The sequence below is a fragment of the Pelobates fuscus genome, chromosome 2 (genome assembly GCF_036172605.1).
Source record: "Pelobates fuscus isolate aPelFus1 chromosome 2, aPelFus1.pri, whole genome shotgun sequence".
Lineage (NCBI taxonomy): Eukaryota > Metazoa > Chordata > Amphibia > Anura > Pelobatidae > Pelobates > Pelobates fuscus.
In genome coordinates, this window is record NC_086318.1 from 166,910,639 (window position 1) to 166,935,280 (window position 24,642).

A 24,642-nucleotide genomic window follows, 5' to 3' on the forward strand; every position below is an offset into this window, starting at 1 on the left:
CGGGTCGGTCACAGCCAAGAGCACATCATTCCTGATACCAGGAATTCTCAACCTCCCACCATTACTCCCTTTACGCCTGGATGACGCCGTAGCGCCTGTAACAGAGGTTCTAGTGAGAGAACAAACAGCAAAGGAGGAAAGCTGGAAAGGTCGGAGCGGTGCCCACGAAATCTTCACCTGCGCTCTGACATTAGTATACATCGCTCTTTATAAGGTCATAAACTGTTCAGGGAACCCTAGGTGGGTCAGTAGAGTGAACAGGTATGGCCATGTCACCCTATCGAATAGTGTCGGGGTTTTCATGGCCACCTGTCTCCATATCAAGTCTATATTTCTGCGGGTGTTTTAGAATAGCTGTCTATTTGGTATAAAGCTGACTTGGTCAGCATCAATCAGAGACGCGAGGAATGGGTTAAGGCGTTCTGCCTGAATTTTCGCTAGGATTTTCATATCATGGTTTATGAGGGAGGTGGGTCTATAACTGTCAGGAGACATGGGATCCTTATCGGGTTTTGGCAATAATATGATGGTGGCTAGGGACATATCCGGGTTTGGGGTGCCTCCCTTCTGAAACCCCTGGAATACCGTTGCTAAGTGGGGGACTAGTTCCTCTCGGAAAGTTTTGTAATAAGTACCGTCAAACCCGTCGGGTCCAGGGGCTTTGTTCCCTTTTAATGATGTTATTGCTCTGTCTATTTCGTCAGGGGTGATTTCAGCTGCCAAAGTGTCCACTGCTTCTTGGGACAATTTAGGGAGTCCGAGGTCCTGCACGAACCGAAGGGTTGCCTCGTCGTTACGTGACGTCCGAGTGTCTGAGTTTGCGGAGTGATTATAGAGGGACTTATAATAGTCGGTAAACACTTCAACAATGTCATTAGGCAGTGTTTTGACCGACTTATCAGTATGACGGATGGAAGTTATGTGTCCTAGTTTTGCTCTGGGTCTAAGGGCTTGGGCTAAAAGAGTGTCCATTTTATTTGCTCGCTCGTAGAAGGTTCTTTTGGTCCAGGTCATGGCTCTAGCTATATTGTCTACTAACAATGTGCGTATGGCATGGCGCGTCACTTCTAACCGTCTATATGTGTCCTCATCTGGATGTCCTTTGTGTGTTTGTTCTAATGACTGCAATTCTGTCAAGAGTCTCTGCAAGCTTTGAGCTTTTATTTTATTTTTGGCCTCCTTAATGAGCGATCCTCTTATAACCGTTTTATGTGCTGCCCAGATTATTTCTGGACTTATGTCCGGTGTGTCATCGGAGTCGAAAAACTCCAGAATGTCTGTGCGGATCTGTCCACAATCTCTGGGTCCTTCAGTAGGGATGAGTTTAGTTTCCACGTCCATGAGGAAGCGTTGCAAAGATTCCCCATCGTGGAGCTGCCTATCTTGTCCTCCCCGACCCTGGGACCCTGGGTCATTTCGTTGTGCACTCCTATCCACCGCCGGGTTCATCACTGTGTTCAGATCACCCCCCAATATGATAAGTCCGTGGTTTAGTGTTCTGAGTGTGGTTGTCAAGTCGTCCCAAAAGCCCTGGTCTGGGTGGTTTGGAGCATAAACATTTATAAGATGAATGTTATGCGATAGTAGAGTGCCTGACACTATGATATACCTCCCGTTCGCATCAGCCGTAGTGGAGTCTATTTGTAACGGGCAGCTATTGCGAATTAAGACCGCAACCACATTATGTTTTGTGTGTTTTCTGGCTTCGCTGGAAACCCTAAATGTTTGGTCTTTTAGCTGGAATGTAGCTTGTTTTGGTATATGCGTTTCCTGAATAAAGGCAATGTCAGACCTCATTCTCTTCAGTTCTCTGAATAGAAGACGTCTCTTGTTTGGCGTGTTAAGCCCTTTTACATTTAAGGATGATATTTTCAGAGCCATGCTATTGCTTTAATAGTGTCGCCTTTAGGTACGCCCACCTCTGTCCAAGTCAGGACCCGTATTCCCCGCCGCAGAGACCCCCAGCCCCAAGGTGGGAAGGGAAAGGAAAACAGGGGTAGAGGGAGGGGAATAGAAGAAATAGAAAGAAGAAGAAAATAGGTAGAAAACCTCAACCGGGCACGAACAGTGCTCGGTTGTATTCGTCTGGTCTTATCCTTTGCCAGACTGGTGTGGGGTTCACAGTTCCCCATCTCGACTGCACACAGCGCTAGAAGGAGATGTGGATGTATGAGCCACTAACCATTTTGCGCTGTCAAGAATTGTGTCATAGCGATGTCTGTTTGCTGTGAGTACTACTCCATTTTAACGTGCAGATATTAAACATGTACATACATAGGTTTCAGGTAGCATTTAAACGGCATTGCAGAGCCAACAGAGGCCGAAGAACCTGGTTGGGGAACTTCTTTTTTTTTTTTTTTTAAACGATACACTAAACAACATATAAAAAACACAGCTTTGGGTCAGGCTCCTCACACCCTCCTTTTTCGCAGCCTCTTGTAAGGTTCTCTTGGTGCCCTCTCAGCCTCTCCTCTCTCTAGATGTGCCCGGCTGCTCAGCCCCCCCCCCCCTCTGAGGGTCCCGTGCTTAAGTCCCCCTGCCTTCCTGAGGCTCCCTCTTAAACTAGGGGGGTATGAGTCATCCGACCAGCCACCTACCGGGCTGCCTAGCTGCCTATGGCTCCCCACTAGCGAGTCTGTCTCCCTAGGTCCCTAGGGTGGGTGCTGGGGGCCCCCGCCACCCGTGAGTGGTCGTGTTATTTTAGGAAGGGCGAGTTAAACGGGGCCAGTGGGATGCTGACATGCCAAGGGTAAAGACTCTTAAAGGATCCACTATTCTACCGGGGTATGGGGTCCCGCCTAGAGGCGCGTAACTGCTCTCCTTTTTGGGTATATATATTTTTTTTTATGGGTTATTTGCTAGTTACAACATGTTTTTATTTTTTTTATATTTTTAATTATTAACCCTCCGTTTGCCAGTTATGTTCCTATGAGCCTCTATTGCTGTTAGAGTTGCTATCTGCTTGCTGGTTCCCCCCTTTTTGTCCCCCTGTTTTTGATTTTTCAACTTTTGTTGTGTTTTATTGTTTGGGGTTTACCCCTTTTCTCCCTCATCCCCCCTGTCCCAGACTCCCAAACTGCGTGTCGGTAGCTGCTCTGCCCGCCATGCTTGGGGTCGTGAGACGCCAAGGACCCCTCCCAGAGGGGAGAGGGTGGCTCCGTGCCCACCCTGGTGGAGTAATGCCCCTTAGCACCATCCCACCTTGCTGACCACATTGTGGGGAGACTAAGCATGCCGGTCGCCCGTCAGTGTCCCCGGTCCCTCCCCCCCTCCCCAAGTCCCAAAGTCCAGGTCCATGTGAGCCCGCCGATAGTAAAAAAGGCGAAAAAAACTAAACCCCCCCATTACAGCGTCCCTAGTCACTCTGCTGCCCTGCTATGGCTCTCTGACCCTCTGCCATGATACAATACCCACTCCGGCCGTCAGCGCCTCCGTGCTCCGGCCTCCTGCCACTCCGTCGGCAGGGGAACAAGATCTTCCCCGGTCACCGTTCGTGTCGACAGCTGCGTCGGAGTTGGGACTTGTAGCTCGTTCAGAAATTTCACAGGGTCGCCCCCAGGTGTCAGCACGTGGGCTCTTCCTTCTCTAAACGCCAACAACTTAAATGGATGGCCCCAGGCATATCGCACGCCGGCTCTTCTCAGGGCCTCCGTGATGGGCCTCCACTCTATTCTTCTCTGCAGAGTGCTGGGACCCGTCGTGTTGCAAGTCTTCATCTCTGCTCCTTCTCATCAGGGCCTCCTTTGTTTGAAAATGAAGGAACCTGATGATGACATCTCACGGGGAGTTGGGCTCCTGTCTCTCGGGGAGTTGGGCCCTATGTGCTCGTTCTATGCACCATCAGTCAGCTGGTAAGTTAGGTAGCAGAGGCTGGAACAGGGCAAAAAGTGTGGACTCCAGGGGGCCTTTGCCCTCTTTTTCAGGCAGATCCCTCAGATGGACGTTGTTCCTCCTGGAGCGGTTTGCCATGTCCTCCATGGCAAGTTCCATGTCAGCTACTCGAGTTTCTAGCTTAAGTACGTGGGACACGGCTGCGTTTTGCGCCCTGGTTGTATCCTCCAGTCGGTCTTCCAGCCTTGAGGTTCTCGTGCCTAGTGCCAAGATTTCGGCTCGGAGGACAGAGGTGGACCGCTCTATCTCCCTCGCCAGGTAATTTTGGACTTCGGCCATTTTGTGAGGCTCTGCGCCGCTTCCCCATCCTTAGGTGTCCGGTTTCTTGGCACTACGTTTATCCATGTGAGCGTGGAGTAGATTAGCAATAAATCGCTTTTGTATGCTATTTTCAGCGATGTGGGAACGGAGCTCTAGCCAGATGCGTCTAGCTCGTTCCCTGGTCAGGCCATGCCCCCCGGGACTGTGCAAATTTAATGCAAATTGCTCAGTAAATATCTTAAGACAAAGTGCTCATTTAGTTGTTCTAAAATGTTTTCTATTTAATTATTTATCAATGCATTTGTTCTTTTTTAAAAAACAGACTCATAACTCTCTGATTGGTTACTTTCAATCAACTGATCAGAGTGTTGTTATGAGTCAAATTACACAGCGTGGGGAAATTCCAAAGAACTTTCCCACACTGTGTAAAATGACACAAAGCACTCTGATTGACTGGATTTCAAGCTAACCAATCAGAGTGCTGTGACAGGTAAACGTAGAGAGTCTCTTCATTTACCTGCCAGAGCACTCTGATTGGATGGCTTAAATTGTCTTAGTTTTCTGGGCCTTGAAATTGACTCGGGCAAGGGTATGTGTTGGCTGTCTCAGGATAAGTTAGTGAGACTGCGGGACGTGGTAGCTGAGGTTATTCGGGCACGGAAGGTGACACTTCGACAGTTACAATCACTCCTCAGGAAACTCAACTTTGCCTGCATGGTGATTCCAATGTGATGCATTTTCAGCCAGGGCCTGTATGGGGCTACGGCGGCGGTCACCGCACCACTTCATCAGGGTGTCGTCACCCATGCGGTCGGTACATACGTCTTGAGCTCTTCACAGGTGCGTCTTGTAGTGTGGGTTTCGGGGCTTACTGTGGGGGCCTATGGTGTGTGGAATAGTTGCCGGCGGAATGGGGGTAGAGCCCCCTCATTCGCAACCTAACATTTTTGGAGATGTTGCCTTTGGTGGTGGCACTGACACTTTGGGGTGACAAGCTTTGGGACTGCAAGATGGTTTTGTTTTTGGGAAACATGTCGGTAGTGCACGGGTCAATAACCTGTCTGTGTTATCAAACCGGTGGTGCGTTTGTTGCGGCACGTTGTTTTGCTCTGTATGTCTCTCAATGTAGTTTTATGCTTGCGGCATGTGCCCTGGTATTTAAATGTGGTGGCTGATGCTTTATCTCATTTGCAGTGGTCCCGGATGGTGGCACCCGGAGTGCAGGAGGTGGGGCAAATGTGCCCGTAGGTGATGTGGCAGCTCGGGGCCTCCTGCTTGGGGGATACGTGAGAGCCTAATTTGCACCGGGCACATGGGCGGCATACAGTAAGGTCTGTGAAGCATGGGAGAGCTCTTGGGCTGGGATGGATCAGGTGCTGGTGGGTGATTCGCGACTCGATGCCTTGCTGTGTTTTATGTTCAGGCTGTTAGCTGGGGAGGCTTCAATGGTGGTGGTGGATAGGAATATGGCGACACTTGCCTTTTCGTTCAAGTTACATGGGTGGGAAGATCTCACCAAAACCTTCGTAATCTGCCAGGCGCTCAAGGGGTATCGGAAAGGGTGCAGGGTTCCGGATGCTAGGAGGCCAGTGTCCGTGAGGGTGTTGGGGGGATCTCATTTGAGTGTTACCTGAGGTTTGTTTCAATGGTTTTGAAGTGCTGTTGTTTAGCGCAGCAATTCTATTGGCATTTTTTGGGGCATTCCGGGTCGGGGAATTGGTGAGCACTAATCGGGGGATAACAGGGGGTATTCAGGTGTCCAACATGCGCATGCAGGAGGGGCAAATTATTCTTAGCTTTGCCAGGTCCAACACCGATGTCAAGAGTTTGGGCAAGGGTTAAGGGTCAGCAGCTGGGCTTTCCGGTGGATCAGTTAGTGATTCGGTGGTTTGGTTACAGGTGTTTCTGTTGGGGGAATGTGTGTAATGCTGTGTTTCAGATGATATTGTTTGAGGGTAGGCCTGATTTTCTACATGCAGGGGGGAATGATCTGGGCCTGGTTCCCGCAGCGTCAGCTTGTGAAATGGATGAAGCAGGACATTAATAGTTTGAGGGGCCTGCTTCCTGGGGTAATGATGGTGTGGTTGGAGATAGTTACCCGGTGGCAATGGAGGCACACTCATGACCCATTGGCAATCAATCGCTCCTGGGGGAAGGTGAATAGCTTGATGGCTAGTTTTGTCAGGAAAGTGGGGGGAGTGGTAGTGAAACATAGGGATCTGGAACGGGAGTTGCCTGATTACTATCACTCAAATGGAGTTCACCTCTCCGATGTTGGGTGCGACCTTCTGATCCTGGGTTGTCATTAAGGGCTGCAGAAAGCGCTGTTTCTTTGGGGTGGCGGAGCTCAGACAACTTAAGGGATCAAGGTCTGAGCTGGTGGCAGGATAGGGAGCTGAAGGATAGGAAATAGGCTCTCCTTTAGGATGGTTTTGGAAATGGTTAATATGGTCCTTGGTAAGTTTGGTAGGTTTTGAGACTGTCGGTGGCTCAGAACCTTGTGGGTTAGGGGTATCCGTGTATACCCCTACCATGGTTAATTAAAAGTTGGCACTTTATTTTATGTTCATGTTGAAATACTGTTATATGTTATTTATATATGGGTCATTGCCTTTATATCTAACTGGGAGGATACGGATGTGGTATGGCAGGGTTGGGCATTGACCTTTTTCAATGTTAATTTATTACTATTATTAATAAAAGCTGTGGACAATTTTGACCCATATACCCTAGTGTCCGTGTTTTATTGCATTAGGTTTGTTCTGATTCTGCCTGTTCATATGGCAACAATGCACCTGTCATGTGCTTGCTTTTTCATAACAACATAACACTGGATTTTTCCAGTACAGTGTTGGTGGATAGTGACCCATCCTGGGAGAGAGGCCTCCAGTCCATATTAACTGTGTCAGTTCTGACACAAGTGATGACTCTATTCCATTATAAGTGGAAGTATTGGTGTGGACCCGCTTGGCATGGCTCTGGAAACCAGTGCATTCCAGATCCCATCCATGGAGACAGATGAAGCAATTCTTGTTTCTCCAGAACAAAATGATATATAATAAGTGTGGGTGGACGTAATTTAAAAGAGGTGAATTATGGTGGAACAGACATATAGTCCAATTCCAGGTTTTGTTTTGATTTTGTTTTGTTCAGAAATTGTACGTTTGCCTTCGTCTTTAAGACTGCAGAGGCAATTTTTAAAAACTTATTTAGTTATTAGTCATTTCAGTTCTGCAGTGTGAAGCTGCACTTTTTCAGGAAGTGTGCATCATTGTTTAACCTTTTCACTAGTGAGCACATTTTGATTGAAAAATATTAGCATACCATTTATTTGTAGCAAGGGATGCATGGTACACATATAAACATATCATAACACTGCAATTTTCTGTATAAATTGCTTTGCAGGCAATATTTAAAATTACAATTATGCAAATTTACACAATTTCTTTCACTTATTTGTTCACTCTTTATAAAAAATATTTATGATATTAAAGATTTAGACAGTATACAGTTCCTTTATCTTTATATTTCACACAGGGTCTGAACTGTTTTTTCTCTCATACAATAGATGTGACAAAAAATACAAATAAAAATGGTCAAAAACGTTACTTATAGGTACCCAAAAGGCATTACTAGCAATGCAACTTACTAAAAATGGCAAGATCATATAAGATAATGTCTGCATTTAAGCACAATGCACACATACAGTAAATACATTTAAGTAATATTTTACTAAAATAAATGTATTTAGAACTGCTAGAGCAATTTTTTTTATCAATCTCTGGACTGCTAATGTAATGCTAATAGTGAAATGGATGAACCAATTTGCTCCTCCCCCTGCATGACTGTACTAATGCTATCACCCAGTGAAACTTCCTGTACTATTTGAAAACAGAATTGAGCTTACATTTTCAGCAACTTTAGATTCATCATATCAGTGACTAGTAGCTTCTGGAAGAGAAATGTGGCTGGTAATCATAACTAGGTTATAAATGAGGATGAGTGAGGCTTTATGGACTTGATTTTTTTACTGCAAAATACATAAAAATAAAAAGTTTATACTCTATTCTGGTATAGAAGGGTTAACGTTGTAGGGCTTGTTTATCTTACATTTTTCGCGTGTTGGGACATATACAGGGAGTGCAGAATTATTAGGCAAGTTGTATTTTTGAGGATTAATTTTATTATTGAACAACAACCATGTTCTTAATGAACCAAAAAAACTCATTAATATCAAAGCTGAATATTTTTGGAAGTAGTTTTTAGTTTGTTTTTAGTTATAACTATTTTAGGGGGATATCTGTGTGTGCAGGTGACTATTACTGTGCATAATTATTAGGCAACTTAACAAAAAACAAATATATACCCATTTCAATTATTTATTTTTACCAGTGAAACCAATATAACATCTCAACATTCACAAATATACATTTCTGACATTCAAAAACATAACAAAAACAAATCAGTGACCAATATAGCCACCTTTCTTTGCAAGGACACTCAAAAGCCTGCCATCCATGGATTCTGTCAGTGTTTTGATCTGTTCACCATCAACATTGCGTGCAGCAGCAACCACAGCCTCCCAGACACTGTTCAGAGAGGTGTACTGTTTTCCCTCCTTGTAAATCTCACATTTGATGATGGACCACAGGTTGGTCAATGGGGTTCAGATCAGGTGAACAAGGAGGCCATGTCATTAGATTTTCTTCTTTTATACCCTTTCTTGACAGCCACGCTGTGGAGTACTTGGACGCGTGTGATGGAGCATTGTCCTGCATGAAAATCATGTTTTTCTTGAAGGATGCAGACTTCTTCCTGTACCACTGCTTGAAGAAGGTGTCTTCCAGAAACTGGCAGTAGGACTGGGAGTTGAGCTTGACTCCATCCTCAACCCGAAAAGGCCCCACAAGCTCATCTTTGATGATACCAGCCCAAACCAGTACTCCACCTCCACCTTGCTGGCGTCTGAGTCGGACTGGAGCTCTCTGCCCTTTACCAATCCAGCCACGGGCCCATCCATCTGGCCCATCAAGACTCACTCTCATTTCATCAGTCCATAAAACCTTAGAAAAATCAGTCTTGAGATATTTCTTGGCCCAGTCTTGACGTTTCAGCTTGTGTGTCTTGTTCAGTGGTGGTTGTCTTTCAGCCTTTCTTACCTTGGCCATGTCTCTGAGTATTGCACACCTTGTGCTTTTGGGCACTCCAGTGATGTTGCAGCTCTGAAATATGGCCAAACTGGTGGCAAGTGGCATCTTGGCAGCTGCACGCTTGACTTTTCTCAGTTCATGGGCAGTTATTTTGCGCCTTGGTTTCTCCACACGCTTCTTGCGACCCTGTTGACTATTTTGAATGAAACGCTTGATTGTTCGATGATCACGCTTCAGAAGCTTTGCAATTTTAAGAGTGCTGCATCCCTCTGCAAGATATCTCACTATTTTTGACTTTTCTGAGCCTGTCAAGTCCTTCTTTTGACCCATTTTGCCAAAGGAAAGGAAGTTGCCTAATAATTATGCACACCTGATATAGGGTGTTGATGTCATTAGACCACACCCCTTCTCATTACAGAGATGCACATCACCTAATATGCTTAATTGGTAGTAGGCTTTCGAGCCTATACAGCTTGGAGTAAGACAACATGCATAAAGAGGATGATGTGGTGAAAATACTAATTTGCCTAATAATTCTGCACTCCCTGTAGAGTAGCGTTAGCATGGGCTCTAATGAACGATATGCTCATACAGACCTACTGCAATGCAATCTAAGTTATTTGCATTTGAAATATTTTGGCATTGTTGCTTATAAAATATTGTCTGAAACTACCTGATTGGTATGCAGCATGTTTTGCCATAATGAAAAAAAACCTGAAATTAAACATGACGAATATATACCCTCTGATTCTGCTGAAACAATACTTACTTCAAGAAACAGATGTCAAATGCATCTGAGCTAAATAAAACAGCAATAGTGATGTCGCGAACATAAAATTTTCCGTTCGCGAATGGCGAACGTGAACTTCCGCAAATGTTCGCGAACGGGCAAACCGAGCAAACCGCCATAGACTTCAATAGGCAGGCGAATTTTAAAACCCACAGGGACTCTTTCTGGCCACAATAGTGATGGAAAAGTTGTTTCAAGCGGACTAACGCCTGGACTGTGGCATGCCGGAGGGGGATCCATGGCAAAACTCCCATGGACAATTACATAGTTGATGCAGAGTCTGGTTTTAATCCATAAAGGGCATACATCACCTAACATTCCTAAATTGTTTGGAATAACGTGCTTTAAAACATCAAGTATGATGTTGTATCGATCAGGTAGTGTAAGGGTTACGACCGCTTCACAGTGACAGACCAAACTCCCTGTTTAACGCACCGCAAAAAAATGCAAACAGTCCATTTGCACAACCGCAAACTCCCCATTTGCACAAGGTTGGATACCAAGCTAGCCATGTCCCATTCCTTGTCCTCACTGATGTCATTGAAGGTCTCTTCCTCCACCCAGCCACGTACAACACCAAGGGTCCCTGAAAGGTGACAACAAGCCCCCTGTATTTTTTTTTTATATGTACACTACTGTTACACCAGATATGAGTTGCACTAGTGTGACACTGTGCCCTTGCAGTCCCTGAAACGCACGCGTGTGAAGGAAACTGACTGCTATTATATTACAGTCAAAAAAGTTATTTATTTTTTTTTAAATGCAAGCTATTGTGACACAAGATATGAGTGGTGGCACTGGGCAAGTGGGCACAGTATACGCTGTGAGCCTGACACACACGTTGGCAGGCAGGCAACTGCAATTAGATTACACAGGAAAAAAAAAAAAGCAGACTGATGTTCTAGCCCTAAAAAGGGCTTTTTGGGGTGCTGTTCTTACAGTAGAGATCAGATGAGTCCTTCAGGACTGTAGTGGACACTGAATACACTAGCCTAGCTATCGATTTCCCTATTATATCAGCAGCAGCTACACTGTCCCTCCTCTCACTAAGAATGCAGATTCCGGGGGGGCGGTGCCTAGCTGTCATGGAGGAAAGACGCACTTCGTGTGAGCTCCCTCAATATCTCACTTTAAGCAGCTATCAACAAGCGAATTTCCCCCCAGAAGGGGATGACCCAGCAATGTTGCTCCTACCTGACCGACCCGACATGCTTAATAGCGGTCAGCAACTCGACAGAGTCTTACTTACCGCCGCGTGGCAAGTGTGGCCTGGTGCTCACCGGGCGGGAGAGGTGGCCGATCTCCCCATCCTGGGATTCCCAGGAGCAGCTACTTCCCGGCAGGAGCTCCATTACCCTCCCCTCGGACCGGTGAGGGTTATCCCGGTCCACCCCTGAGAGGCTGTCTGGAGCTTATGGATGCACAGCCGCCCAGGCTGACATACTCATCTGCGACTCTCCCAATATGGCGGCAGCTGCATGTCCTCCTGGTACCAGCAAAGCATGGCATTATATTGAGTCTAAGCTGGACAGACTCTTTAATCAATTTTGGAAGCAAATAACAAGCAGGAAGCCCCAACAAGCTCCACCACAGCCCCAACAAGCTCCACCACAGCTAAGCGAAGCAGTCCCCATTAAAATCCACCAACGCAAAAGGTGTGGAAGACTGGACCGGAGGCACAAACAGAAATGCAGAGCCTGCCCTACGTCAAGCACTCGCCTCCGCCTTAAGCCACCACAATCCCGCACCGGACGTGAAGCACCACCGGGACAGATCTGACCACCCGACAAAACAAGCTTCCACCACCTCAAGCCGCGAACCCGGCACTCAGCCAGAGACTTGCCTTTGTTGTTCCAGGTATCAGGGACTCCCAGGTTCTGCACCTGGCGCCCAGAAGGGATCGGATGAGCACAAGCCATTAACAGCAGCCTGCCAAGCATGTCCCACTGTAGCCGATCCTCCACACCATGCCTTTGATCACATGAACTGCTCTCTGCACATTAACTAATCAGAAAGTAGCAAGTGTTTAAACATGTCATTATTTCACCTCCTAAAGAGTTTATTGTCGTAGTTCCTTACATGCCTTTACCTTAACCGTTCATGTATTATGTTATTCACTAGTCTCATCTCATGGGGCGACTCACACTTGATTTATAACTAGTGGTGGAGCTGCTGATATAAATACAGATAACGTGCAACAGAGGCGGCTCTAGACTTTATGAGGCCTTAGGCGAAACTCAAACCTGAGGCCCCACTAACAAAAAAGTGTCACATATACACAGTGATGCACAGTTTACCTGTGTATGTGCCTGAGAGTGTGTCTGACAGAGAGTATCCTTGTGTGTGAGAATGTATGTCTCTGTGAGTATGTTTGCGTTTTTGTCTGAGACTGAAGTGTGTTGTGTGTATGGCAGGTGATGGTGTGAGAGGGGTGATGGTGAGAGGGAAAGGGGGGTGATGGTGAGGGGGAAAGCGGGGTGATGGTGAGAGTGAGCGGGGGTGATGTGAGAAGGAGGGGGGGTGATGTGAGAAGGAGGGGGTTGATGTGAGAGTGAGGGGGGTTGATGTGAGCGTGAGGGGGGGTGATGTGAGAGTGAGGTGGGTGATGTGAGAGTGAGAGGGGTGATGTGTGAGTGGGGGGGGTGATGTGATGTGAGAAGGAGGGGGGTGATGTGAGAAGGAGGGGGGTTGATGGTGAGGGGGTGAGGCTGAGGGGGGTGGGGCTGAGGCTGAGGGTGGTGAGGGGTGAGGCTGAGGGGGGCGGGGGTGATGCTGACGGTGGTGAGGGGGTGATGCTGAGGGTGGTTGGGGTGGGGGGTGATGCTGAAGGTGGTGAGGATGGTGAGGGTGGTTATGCTGAGGGTGGTGATGCTGAGGGTGGTGAGGGAGGGTGATGCTGAGGGTGGTGGGGTGGTGAGGCTGAGGGTGGTGGGGGGTGGTGAGGCTGAGGGTGCTGAGGCTTAGGGTGGTGGGGGGTGCTGAGGCTGAGGGTGGTGGGGGGTGCTGAGGCTGGTGGGGTGGTGAGGCTGAGGGTGGTGAGGGGGTGAGGCTGAGGGTGGTGGGGAGGGTGGTGAGGCTGAGGGTATTGGGGAGGGTGGGGAGGCTGAGGGTGGTGGGGAGGGTGGTGAGGTTGGGGATGGTGGGGGTGCTGAGGCTGAGGGTGGTGGGGGGTGCTGAGGCTGAGAGTTGTGGGGTGCTGAGGGTGGTGGGAGTGGTGGGGAGGGTGGTGAGGCTGAGGGTGGTGGGTAGGGTGGTGAGGCTGAAGGTGGTAGGGAGGCTGAGGGTGGTGAGGCTGAGGGTGGTGGGGAGTGTGGTGAGTCTGAGAGTGGGGGGAGGGTGGTGAGGCTGAGGGTGGTGGGGAGGGTGGTGAGGCTGAGGGTGGTAGGGAGGGTGATGAGGCTGGCTGATGGTGGTAGGGAGGGTGATGAGGCTGAGGGTGGTGGGGGGTGCTGAGGCTGAGAGTTGTGGGGTGCTGAGGGTGGTGGGGAGGGTGGTGAGGCTGAGGGTGGTGGGTAGGGTGGTGAGGCTGAAGGTGGTAGGGAGGCTGAGGGTGGTGAGGCTGAGGGTGGGGGGGAGTGTGGTGAGGCTGAGAGTGGGGGGGGGGGTGGTGAGGCTGAGGGTGGTAGGGAGGCTGAGGGTGGTGGGGAGGGTGGTGAGGCTGAGGGTGGTAGGGAGGGTGAGGAGGCTGAGGGTGATGAGGCTGGCTGATGGTGGTAGGGAGGGTGATGAGGCTGAGGGTGGTGGGGAGGGTGATAGGGAGGCTGAGTGTGGTGGGGGGTGAGAGAGCCTACCTTTAGTCCCTGGTGGTCCAGTGGGCTCCTTGGTGGTCCGGTGGCCACTGCTCCCGGTCTGCAGCTCTACAGAGCTGCAGACCATGTAATCTCGCGAGACCATCAGAGCGTTGCCGTGGTAACCCGTGGCAACGCTCTGATTGGCCGGTTTTCGCGAGACACATGGTCTGTAGCTCTGCATACCGGGCAAGCCGCCGGGCCCCCTCCTGGTGTCAGGTCCTCGGTCAGTGACCGAGGACCTGACACAGTCTGCCCACAGGCGGTTTAGGCGGCTGCGAGGCCCCAGCCAGCGCGAGGCCTTAGGTGGCCGCCTAAACCGCCTAATTAGAGAGCTGCCTCTGACGTGCAAGCTATACCCTAAACAAGACAGCCATCTTTCACAACAATGTACTGCTATATATTCATACCCTCAGTGCAACTAGCCATGATATTCGCACGTTCAGCCTAGCATGCTCAAATATAACACACTTCTGTCTAAAAAAAAAAATAATACAAAAAAAGAAGAAAAAAGAATGCAGCTTCAGAATTAATCTAAATTGTATGCTGTCTAGGAGGTGGGTGGGTCTGGGAGGGAGGGTATGCTGCTGATTGGCTGGAATGTGTCTGCTGACTGTGAGGTACAGGGTCAAAGTTTACTCAATGATGACGAATAGGGGCGGACCGAACATCGCATATGTTCGCCGTCCGTGGCGAACGCGAACACGCTATGTTCGCCAAGAACTATTCGCCAGCGAACCGTTCGGGACATCACTAAACAGCAATATTAAATCATTTGAAAAGCTTATCCGAAAATATTAAATCGAGTTTTTCCCAAATTGCCTACCTTAGCATACATTTTGAAAATCACTCACTTTCACTCACTGCCTACTAAATAATGATTTAACATATAGATGATTTAATTCATAGCTCTCTGAAAAACATTATTTATATATATATATATATATATATATGTGTGTAAAAAAAAAAGACGACAGTCCCTGCATACAGGTTCAAATGGTGCAAATGCCGTGTACTAGCCAGGGCAAGAGTTATCCAAATAGATATAGGAGAAAGCTGCACTCATGGTCTTCTTTTGTAAAATTTCCGAGTCACGTTACGTCACGTCCGGTGGTCTAGCGTTCAGGCGCATGCGCCCATGACCCACTAGGACGCCACCAGGGATGCACAGCACCTGTGGTGAGTCTATTTTCCACTTACCTTTCACCTATATATTTGACTGTAATTGTAATTAATCTTCAGAGCAGGACTGAAAAGTTAATTTTTAATGCATATCCAATAAAGACTCGGAAATTTTACAAAAGACAGTGAGTACAGTTTTCTCCTAAATCTATATATATATATATATATATATATATATATATATATATATATATATATATATATAAAGTTAACAAAAATATGCATACATTACATATTAAAATGCAGTTGTTTACTACATTTTGCAGATAAAAAATAAAGCTATATATATCTGCTTGGCATTGCATAAATTGTTATCTGAAGCCAGCTGCTTTCTTTCTCCTGGGAGCACTATTTGTGCACTTCATAGACCTATAATTGGAAAGTTGAGTTAACAAGAAGTTATCTGTAGAACAGGCTCACTGTGTTGTGGGGTCATTTCTAAAGAGCTGTCAGATTCAACAAGTCCCACGATGGTATTATTTTACTAAGGATCTATGTCTGTGATATGGATTTAGGCAAACATAAAACTGAAACCGCATCAAACAACGTTATAAGAAACAAGATTACGGTAAGATGAACAGCAGTTTTCATAAGAAACGTGAAAGTGTTGTGAGTTAAACAAAACAGCTGTTGTAGATGATCTGTTCTAGAGGAATTATTGTGTGTTCTTGTAGTTGACCTTGTTTTCTGAGACATGAATTTTACATGTACACTAGAGCGCAGCACAAATAGCAGTGATTGTATAAACTTTAAGATATATGCAGTTAGAATTCTAATTCAAATGTAAGCATCTTTATATTGGCCATTACTCAGTAAGTATATGTTGCAGAGTCATTTACTTTGCTTCAATGCAGATTATTATGACATGTAAAAACATTTGCAATTATGTAATTTATTCCTTGTTTATTGAACTACCACTATATTTGCCACTGCATTCAGTTCTATAGAGAGACACCTTTCAATCAATTTCTCTTTCGTTATATGTGTATGGGTATGATGCGTTACATTCCTGCAAATAGGTTCTCAGAACTAAAATGTTGAGTGTGATTGGGGTGACGGCGAAATGTTGCTGCATTGATAAGAGTGCATAGTCATTGCGGCAAAATACTATCGTAACAACCTATTTTTTTACCCTACCCTTTCCGTTTGTGTCACTATACCCCACTCCCTCTAGCATGTAAGGCCATTGAGCAGGGCCCTCAATCCCTCTGTTCCAGTATGTGCAACTTATCTGGTTACAAATATGTGTCTGTTAGTCCACCCATTGTACAGAGGTAGGGGATGTATTGCTGATTTGCCAATAATAATAATAATGGGGGCATTTTAAAAGATGCAGCTAGGAATGAGGAGAACTTGCTTTTAGTGTTGACTTGTGGTTAAGGGGGAGCTAGGGTTGATGGTGCCTGCACTCCAAAAAGTCATGTGAAATCACCTAATTCATTGACTACTGTACAAGTAACAAAGCAATCATTGAACTGAATGTCTTCAGCAGGATAACTTCCCATTCCATTAAATGGACACTATAGGCACCCAGACCACTTCAGCTAGCTCATTGTAGTGGTCTGGGTGAAGTGTCCCTATTGTGCTTAATGCTCAATGTTAAATATTGCAGTACCAGAGAAACTGCAATTTTTTTAATTGAAGCACTAAGTCTGCCTCCATTGGCTGTCTCCTAGACAGCCATTGGAAGCGCTTCCTGGAACATAATGGACCTTTGGTCCGGTATCTGACGCTGGACATCTTCACGCTCTGCATGAGGACATCCAGTGTCAGATTTTTCTCCTTTGGAAAGCATTGTTTCAGTGCTTTCCTATGAAGAGGTCGAATGCACGCGCAACATTTGCCTCACATGCGCATTAGCGCCCGCTTATCAGGGGACATCGAAGGAGGCAGACATCAACAAGAGAGAAATTGGCGCTGAGGTAAGTAAATAAAGGATTTTTAGCCCTTTATTTAACGTGGTGGGGGGCGCAAGGGAGGGAGTAGGCAGAGGGAGCTATACAAAGCTCCTGGCCCTTAACAATCATCCAGGTGTATAGAAAATTATGAAACATGACTTAGTCTTGGTTTTCTGTGCTTGGTATACCAAATAATGCATCATTCTCCACTTTCAAACGTATTTCTGTTACAATTTTAAGGACTGTCCTTTTCACACTATCCTTACGTCACTTGATGCACAGGTGCTCCTGCTTGGTTTTTATAGAAATAAACATAACATCAAGCAATTCATTACACATAACTTCAAAAACATATTTTGCAGAACATATTTTGGAGAATGAGCATGAAACAGTACAGTTATTTAACTAACTGAAAAATCTGAAAGGCATTGAAACAGATTCATTCTAACCTTCACCTTCAACAACTGACAATGGCACTCAGCTAATAAGCAGATTGGAACTACGTACAATGGAAATTCTGGTCATAAAACATATTTATTATCTATGGAACCAAAGAGCACTTTAAAGAGCAACTGTTCATTAAGAGATCAGATATATTAATCTCATTGTTGTGTCATGTACATCTGTATGTGGTTCTCTGGAAGGTGTGATCTCGTATTGGTGAGATAAGTTTATAAACAAGTCCACTTTAAAGTTCTGAAATGCTATATTACACCAGCTTTGTTTCAATTTATTAATATCACACCATTATCCAAAATAATTTGCATTTTTTATTAAAAGTAAACAAATAATATTAATACATTTTGCAGTGCATCATTCCAGAATGTTGTTAACATCCCTAAATTGAGAATGAGATAAATACTTATTTATTCAGTTGCTTAGGTTCTTCTTTTACTACTTCGAAAAATATTTATTGCATCATAGATATATTTGTCTTTATTTGTCTTTCATTTATCAGTTCATATCTAAGTGGATTATAGTAAAAATGAAAGGCAAAAAAAATCTACATTAAAAAACTTTTTAATTGATGCATGATATAATTATTTTGATAGAAAGACTTTAAAACATCCTAATTTGATAGACTTTTGAATTGTTAAAATATGAATTCAAAATACATTTTAATATATCAAACTAATGCTTTTAGAATAATTGAATCTGATATATAATGGGATACTGAATTTCTTGGCAGTTTTCTGAGAATCCACAAATATTACTTTATATAGAAGTAAAAATTCTGCTTTGTGCTAGAGTCATCATCATCATCATTGATTTATTTCAGGTTTTATTAAAAAGTCACTCAAAGCACCATTGCAACTAGGCATGGTTGCAAGGATGGTGCAAAGAGGCATAGAGTACCCAGCAACTGTTGAGGGATGAGCCTAGGGTCTGTCAATTGTATGCAATTTATTTAATGGGACGCTATAGTCACCAAAACAACTACAGCTTAATGTAGTTGCTCTGGTAAGTATAGTCAGTCCATGCAGGCTTTTTGCACTAAATACTGTCTTTTCAGAAAAAAGGCACTGCTTACTGTAACAAACCGCCTGTACCCAGAGTGGTACGTTATTCTGAAGTTTCTGGAAATCCTGCAAGGTTCATGTGAATATAGCGCTTTTCCTTTCACATATCCAAACATCAGTCGAGACTTGATGAAGGGTACAAAAGGACTGGTTTATTATGGCCAAGTTGCCTGTTTATATACACAAACCCCCAGCATGGAGTCTCCAGCAAAAACATAGGTAAGCCCACCCAGGCATCTCTGTGTCTGGGAGATAAGTGAGTTTGCTTTTGTTCAAACTAATTATCTCCCAGGCACTCGAAGTACTGTACATAACACATAAAACACCCCAAAATACATACAATATTAATAGGAATCCACACAAGTCTTATTTCCCCGGACAGCCTGGATCTGAGCGCCCAAGTTGTTCAAGATCCATGTCGTATATTCGAAATGCTACTGGGGTAAAGTTTTGACCGACCGCATATATGGCTGCTGCCCAAAATAATTCCATAAGAAAAGAAGTCAACATTCAGGAGTTCCTGTGAGAAAGCAAACAATTCTCCCCCTGGCTCATAGGTAGCGAATGTTCCCCTCATTCGGGAGTGTTTTTTCTCTAAACAGCGCTCTCCTGGCTTTTCTGTGAGAGGCACAGGCAAACGTAAGCTTTTCCTGGTTCGAAAGGTAAGGTATCTGACATAGAGTTCCACGCAATCGGCGACCAAGTATCTCTGCCTGTGTTCGGGAGACAAAATGGCTGCAATTTACTAGAGCACGTGTGTTCGGGTATATGAATGGCAGCCACCCAGAGAGAGCACTTAGTCCCCGAGGACCTCTGCTGTGAGAAGGCCCCTAATGACTCTCAGGCAGTCCTATAGTGGGCTCTGTAGCCTTAACAGATTTGTGTCTTCCACTGTCCGGGACATGGTTTCCTCTGTTGCCTTGGCTGTTTGAGCTCCCTGGGCTGTGGTTTCCCGCTGCTGGGACCTCCATGGTCGAAAGAACAAGGACATTGTTCCCCGTGGCACCACTATGGTCCCGGAGATACCCCACCTGATGCCATGGTCTCTCAAGGTTTTGGTGATGGGCAGGAATTTGTGTCTGGCTGCTAGGACCGAGAAGGGTAAGTTCGCAAAGACTGTAATCCTACAGTTGTCCACATTTACACTGCGGTGTACCCTAGAACAGGCCATAAGGGCCGATTTCACAGCTATGTCCCGCGTGACAGCGATGATGTCTCTGGTTGCGTCCGCTAGGGCGTTCAGTGATCTCCAAATTCTGAAAGCTGCCCTCTCACCTCCATTGCCTGTGTCACCCTTATAGCAAAGTCCAGTAGGGCCTTTGGGCCTACTGTTTCAGGCGCTCTGTGTATCCTGATGTTTTTCCAGTGGTGTCTTGCCTCAAGTGTTGCCACCGTGTGGGAGAGGCTTTGGACCTGTTGGGTAAGAGCTTCCACGTAGGAGCGGGTGTCAGTCAGACACCGCTTGTGTGTCTCCTCTCTGGATGTCCCTATTTGTAGAGGGGGATGCATCTGAGTCTGAGTCTGCCTTTAGGTACACTCCATTGGTGGCCTCTGATGATCTCTCTTCATCCATGGAGTCACTTGAGCCATGCTGCCTCTCCGGCGCCATTGTGTATCAGGCCTGCGGTCGGTCAAAGGACAGTCGGATGTCTGGGTGATTTATGCTCTCTGGGTGAGCATTTATCTTGTGTTTGCACCCCATCGCTCTTTGGGGGTATCAGGGATGCTGAGGTTTCTCTTTTTTTTGTTCTCCTCGTAGCAATATGGCCTCTTTTCCAATGTATGAAGCCAGAGCACCACACATGCACGTCTGCTCAGTGTCTCCGTTAGCCCATAGAGATGCACTGATTCAATCATTCTCTATGATGAGATGCTAATTGGCCAGGACTGTGTTTGCATTGTGCTGGCTCAACCCCTGATCTGCCTCATTAACAATCTCAAACAATCCAATTCTTCCCTATGTGAGAGCATTGTGATTGGCTGAGATCACCACTTCTAATGATGTCAGTCAAAAAGACAGATCAGGGGCAGAGTCAGCACCAGCAGACTGGAATAAAGGTAAGATTTTACTGTAGTTATGGGGATAAGGGGTGAGAGGGAGTTAGGGAGGCTAGATAGTGCTTTAACACCATAGGGTCAGAAATACATTTGTATTCCTGACCCTATAGTGTTCCTTTAAGGTGCCTTTTTGTGGCCCCTCCCTTTTCTCACTCATGCTCTACTCCTTTCTTTGCATGTTCATTCCATTCCTACTAATACCAAACCATGCTTCATCTTTTCATAAATCATAGTGTTTAAATAGATAGGGAGAAGTGGTGATCATGCTTTCACAGTTCTTACAGTGGACTCCTAATGTATAGCATATAGTGGTGTAATCACCACTTCAAAATATCTGTATTCATGATGTCCTCACCACAGATAAAAAAAAAATTACTCAGTAGTGCACACTGTGATATAAAACAAGAGATAATAAAATTTAACCTACGTTCAGAAATCTGAGCAAACTGAACACATGTTGTTTTGCAAACCATTTGGTAGTAAAGGTGTTAATCTATGTGTTATTATATTGATTTGTTTTGCCATAACATATTTGAAAATAAATGAAAACAGTCGTATTTGATTAAACACAATCCTGCAGTTAGTTCGTCACCTTACTCCAAAACCTACACATACTTGCTCAAAACACAGAAACACATCTATGCACAGACATACATACAAACTCTTATGCCAAGAGTCATACATACAGACAGTCACACATGTGCATAGTCTGGAGTACCTGGAATAGGAAGTGACAATCAGTGACACCCCCTTTGGCTCTTCTTGATTAAAAGATGCTTCTCCCCTCTCAAACAGAGCACCAAAGATCTTAAATTTTAATTACTTTGCCAGCAAGTGCACACTGAGGTGCACAGGTATTGTTGCACGTAATGTATTTAGCTTGCCTCTGCTCACCCTAGATAGTTGTTTATAACTGCTGCAGCATTAAAGCTTCACCCCTCAGAGATGTCAATATGATAGTCAGGACACTCAGTTCCACCTGCTTGATATCTAATTTGTGAAGGCAGTCTCCTAAACAGTGCATCTATGGGGCATTTAATAGTGAGCATTTTTTATGCTTACCTGGTCCTCAAAGTCAAGTAAGGAGGTGTACCTCCACCCATAATTTGTTGCAAAAAAATCTATTGCCATAATAAGGGCTGCATGAATAAGTGTTTGTTAAATAAACATATTATATCTACCATATTTAGTTCATACTTTCCTTTCCTTCAACCTTGTCTTTATGAATAACTGGAGATGCTTCGGAAAGGCTGAGAAGCTAATCTCATCCAGATTTTGAAGATTTATTGAAACAAATATCCCAGTTTCTAGATGTACATTCAGATTTGCTTAGTTTCGTTTAACAATATTTCTGATATCACCTATTGGCATTATCTTGTATTTTTTATTTTTTTTTTATATGAAATACACCAGCCACTGCATGGCTTTTAATAGAGTGCTGCGTTTACAAAAGGCCTGTAACAATTCATTATCCATTTCATTTTCATCTCTTGGCTTATAAGCTGCATGTCATGCAATTTAGTTTTGTAATGATTAAGTCACTAACGGTGATAACTCTTTTCTCCTTGATAGGACTGTGTAATGTAAATGTTTCTTTCACTGATGGTTTTATATGCATGAGACCTGCACTGCAGTAATTCTTATTTCTCACTTACCCAGGTAATGATAATGTTAATACTGGTTTAAGTTATTTTCAGGATACATATGGTTTCACTGATTTGGAAACAGTTTTATACAGACAATTCATAAAATTAAATAAAATATAATAGTTGTAGCTGTAAACTCTATGAGCAACATGATATTCTATTCTACATGCAAAAATACATTATCTATTAAAATGTAACTAATGTTTAAAACTAAATATCATTGAAAAGTTCACTGCGAGCACCATAGCCAAACACGTTGCTGTTCACTGCTCTCAATGGAAATAATGGAAGTACCACTTATGGAAAATAAAGCCACTTTCTGGTCTTGGAAAGCTGACTGCAAAAGGGGCAAATCCAGCCATGTATCAACATAGGTCTATAGCTTCCCAGCTCAGTATGTATCTTCTATGATTTTGCTGTAAGTCAAATGTTTGAAGTTATTAAGGTGAGAGGTTGTTATTATCAAACCACCCCAGTTACATCTGAAATATCATTGTGTCTTTGTGTCTCACAAGCTGCACTGAACTTGCAAACCAAATTGGACACATCAAGACGGCTCAGATAGTCCCTATAGATTGGGTTCTCTCTTCAACTCATTGCTTGCAAAGGAAATCTGATTATGTTTATTAAAACCCAGATGGATGTTTCCTGTTACACTTGAAGCTTTGAATTACCTGAAATGGTGGTCCAAGAATGGCTTGCCCCTATATTTTTTATACCAATTCAGCATCTTTCCACCTTCTCAACAACTAGTTTAGGCAAGACTTGAACAACACACCACAGATCCCTTCCAGACTGGAGCAGTGATCTTGGAGTGACAAGCGCAGTGCAAATTTCCAGTCATATGAATTTCTCTTCATATGATATCTGTTTAGGATTTGATGAGTCCAACTGTACTTGGTCAATGATAAGGTTTAATTTATCGTTCTATGTCTTTATTATCGATTTCATGTGGAATACTGCTGTGTACCCACCTAGTGGTGTATTTTGGTTTTGTGATGCCTTAGCCATGACTAAACTCAGACACCCCCACAAAAAATGTATTACCCCTTCCTGTCAAGGCCATACCTCTTCCTGTTTAAAACCAAAATGCATTTTGACTGATAGACTCATGCCATCACCGATACATACACTGACATACACTCACTGACAAACACACAGCAATTAGAACGCACACTGTTTAACCAATACACACTTTTACTGACATGCACCCCTCACTGATTCTATGAACTCTGACAGACACACACACAATCCCTGATAGTCACACACTCTCACTGATTTGACACACACTCAGAAACACACATCCTCACTGATTTAACACACACTGGCAGACACACACACACATTTACTAGTACACATACTTACTCACTAAGAGACACGCATTCACCCACTCACAGACACACACATACACTCACAGACACACAGTCACTGACACACACACATGCACTAACAAACATACACTGACAGACACACACACTCACTGACGGACACACATTTACTGACACACACTCTCACTGATAGACACACACATTGACTGGCAGATACTGACACACTCACACACATTTTCTCATACACTCACAAATTCTTAATTTTTTTAAGTTTAATTAAATCCACCCAGCCTCTCTACATTTGGAAGAGCTGGAGTGAATTTTTTTCCTAAGGTCCAGTGGAGTTTACTCTGTTCTTCATCACCCTTGCAATGGCCTGTAATGACAGTAGCTGGAATATGAGCTTACACCAAGCCCGGCATCACTAAACGGTGCACGATGGAGCAGAACAAGTAGAGCAGGAAGATTACAGCTCCCTCACCACCGCTTCCATTGCTGACAGCCGCTCACCTAGAGACTAAGGTGGCCAGCCAGCCAGCTTTTTTGAGTCCCCCATGACACGAAGCTAACAAGGCATTTGATAAATATTGCTACACCCTAGAAGGTGCCACCCAAGGTAAATGCTTTCTTAGCCTTGCGAAACATACATCTGCCCATGACGTAGTTGGTTAAAGGTGCTTCCAGTGGTGAGACACTGGCTCTTGTACTAGGCTGACTCTACTGTGGTTGTATTTTACTTATGAATTGAGAATTTCTTAATTCAGATATAGTGACCACTATAATTCTTGGATTTGATGCTTAGTTTTTCCATCATTGACCAATAAGAAGACCCCGCTGGGTATTTTAGTTGCTAATTTCTGGTAAAGATCATTTGGGGTACTATCTGACTTGCCACATGAAATGGAGATGATCTGTGCCTTCTCTTCCACAATGCTTGGTGCTTGAGTGCTTAGCGTATTTCTTAAAATCATGGCATACTAGGACAGTCAATCATCCTCTTTTTAAAGTTTTTTTGTGACTGTCATAGGACTTAAGATTAAAGAGTTAAAAACTGATAAAACATTACAATAATATATGCAGATAAAAAATTACTTAGTGTATAACTCTTCTGAATTTTCAAATTACCCTTT

The 24,642-nt window shown here is 44.6% G+C and overlaps 1 protein-coding gene across 3 annotated transcripts in view; it reads left to right on the forward strand.

Annotated features, from left to right (window-relative positions):
• The first annotated feature begins 15,481 nt into the window (after window positions 1–15,481).
• MLIP (muscular LMNA interacting protein) overlaps window positions 15,482–24,642 on the forward strand; it is a 427,685-nt gene continuing 418,524 nt past the window's right edge. For all 3 annotated transcript variants that reach the window (XM_063442933.1, XM_063442935.1, XM_063442934.1), the window contains exon 1: window positions 15,482–15,630. In XM_063442933.1, coding sequence (XP_063299003.1) covers window positions 15,568–15,630 — 63 coding nt within the window. In that variant the 5' untranslated portion in view covers window positions 15,482–15,567. The remainder of the gene's footprint in view (window positions 15,631–24,642) is intronic.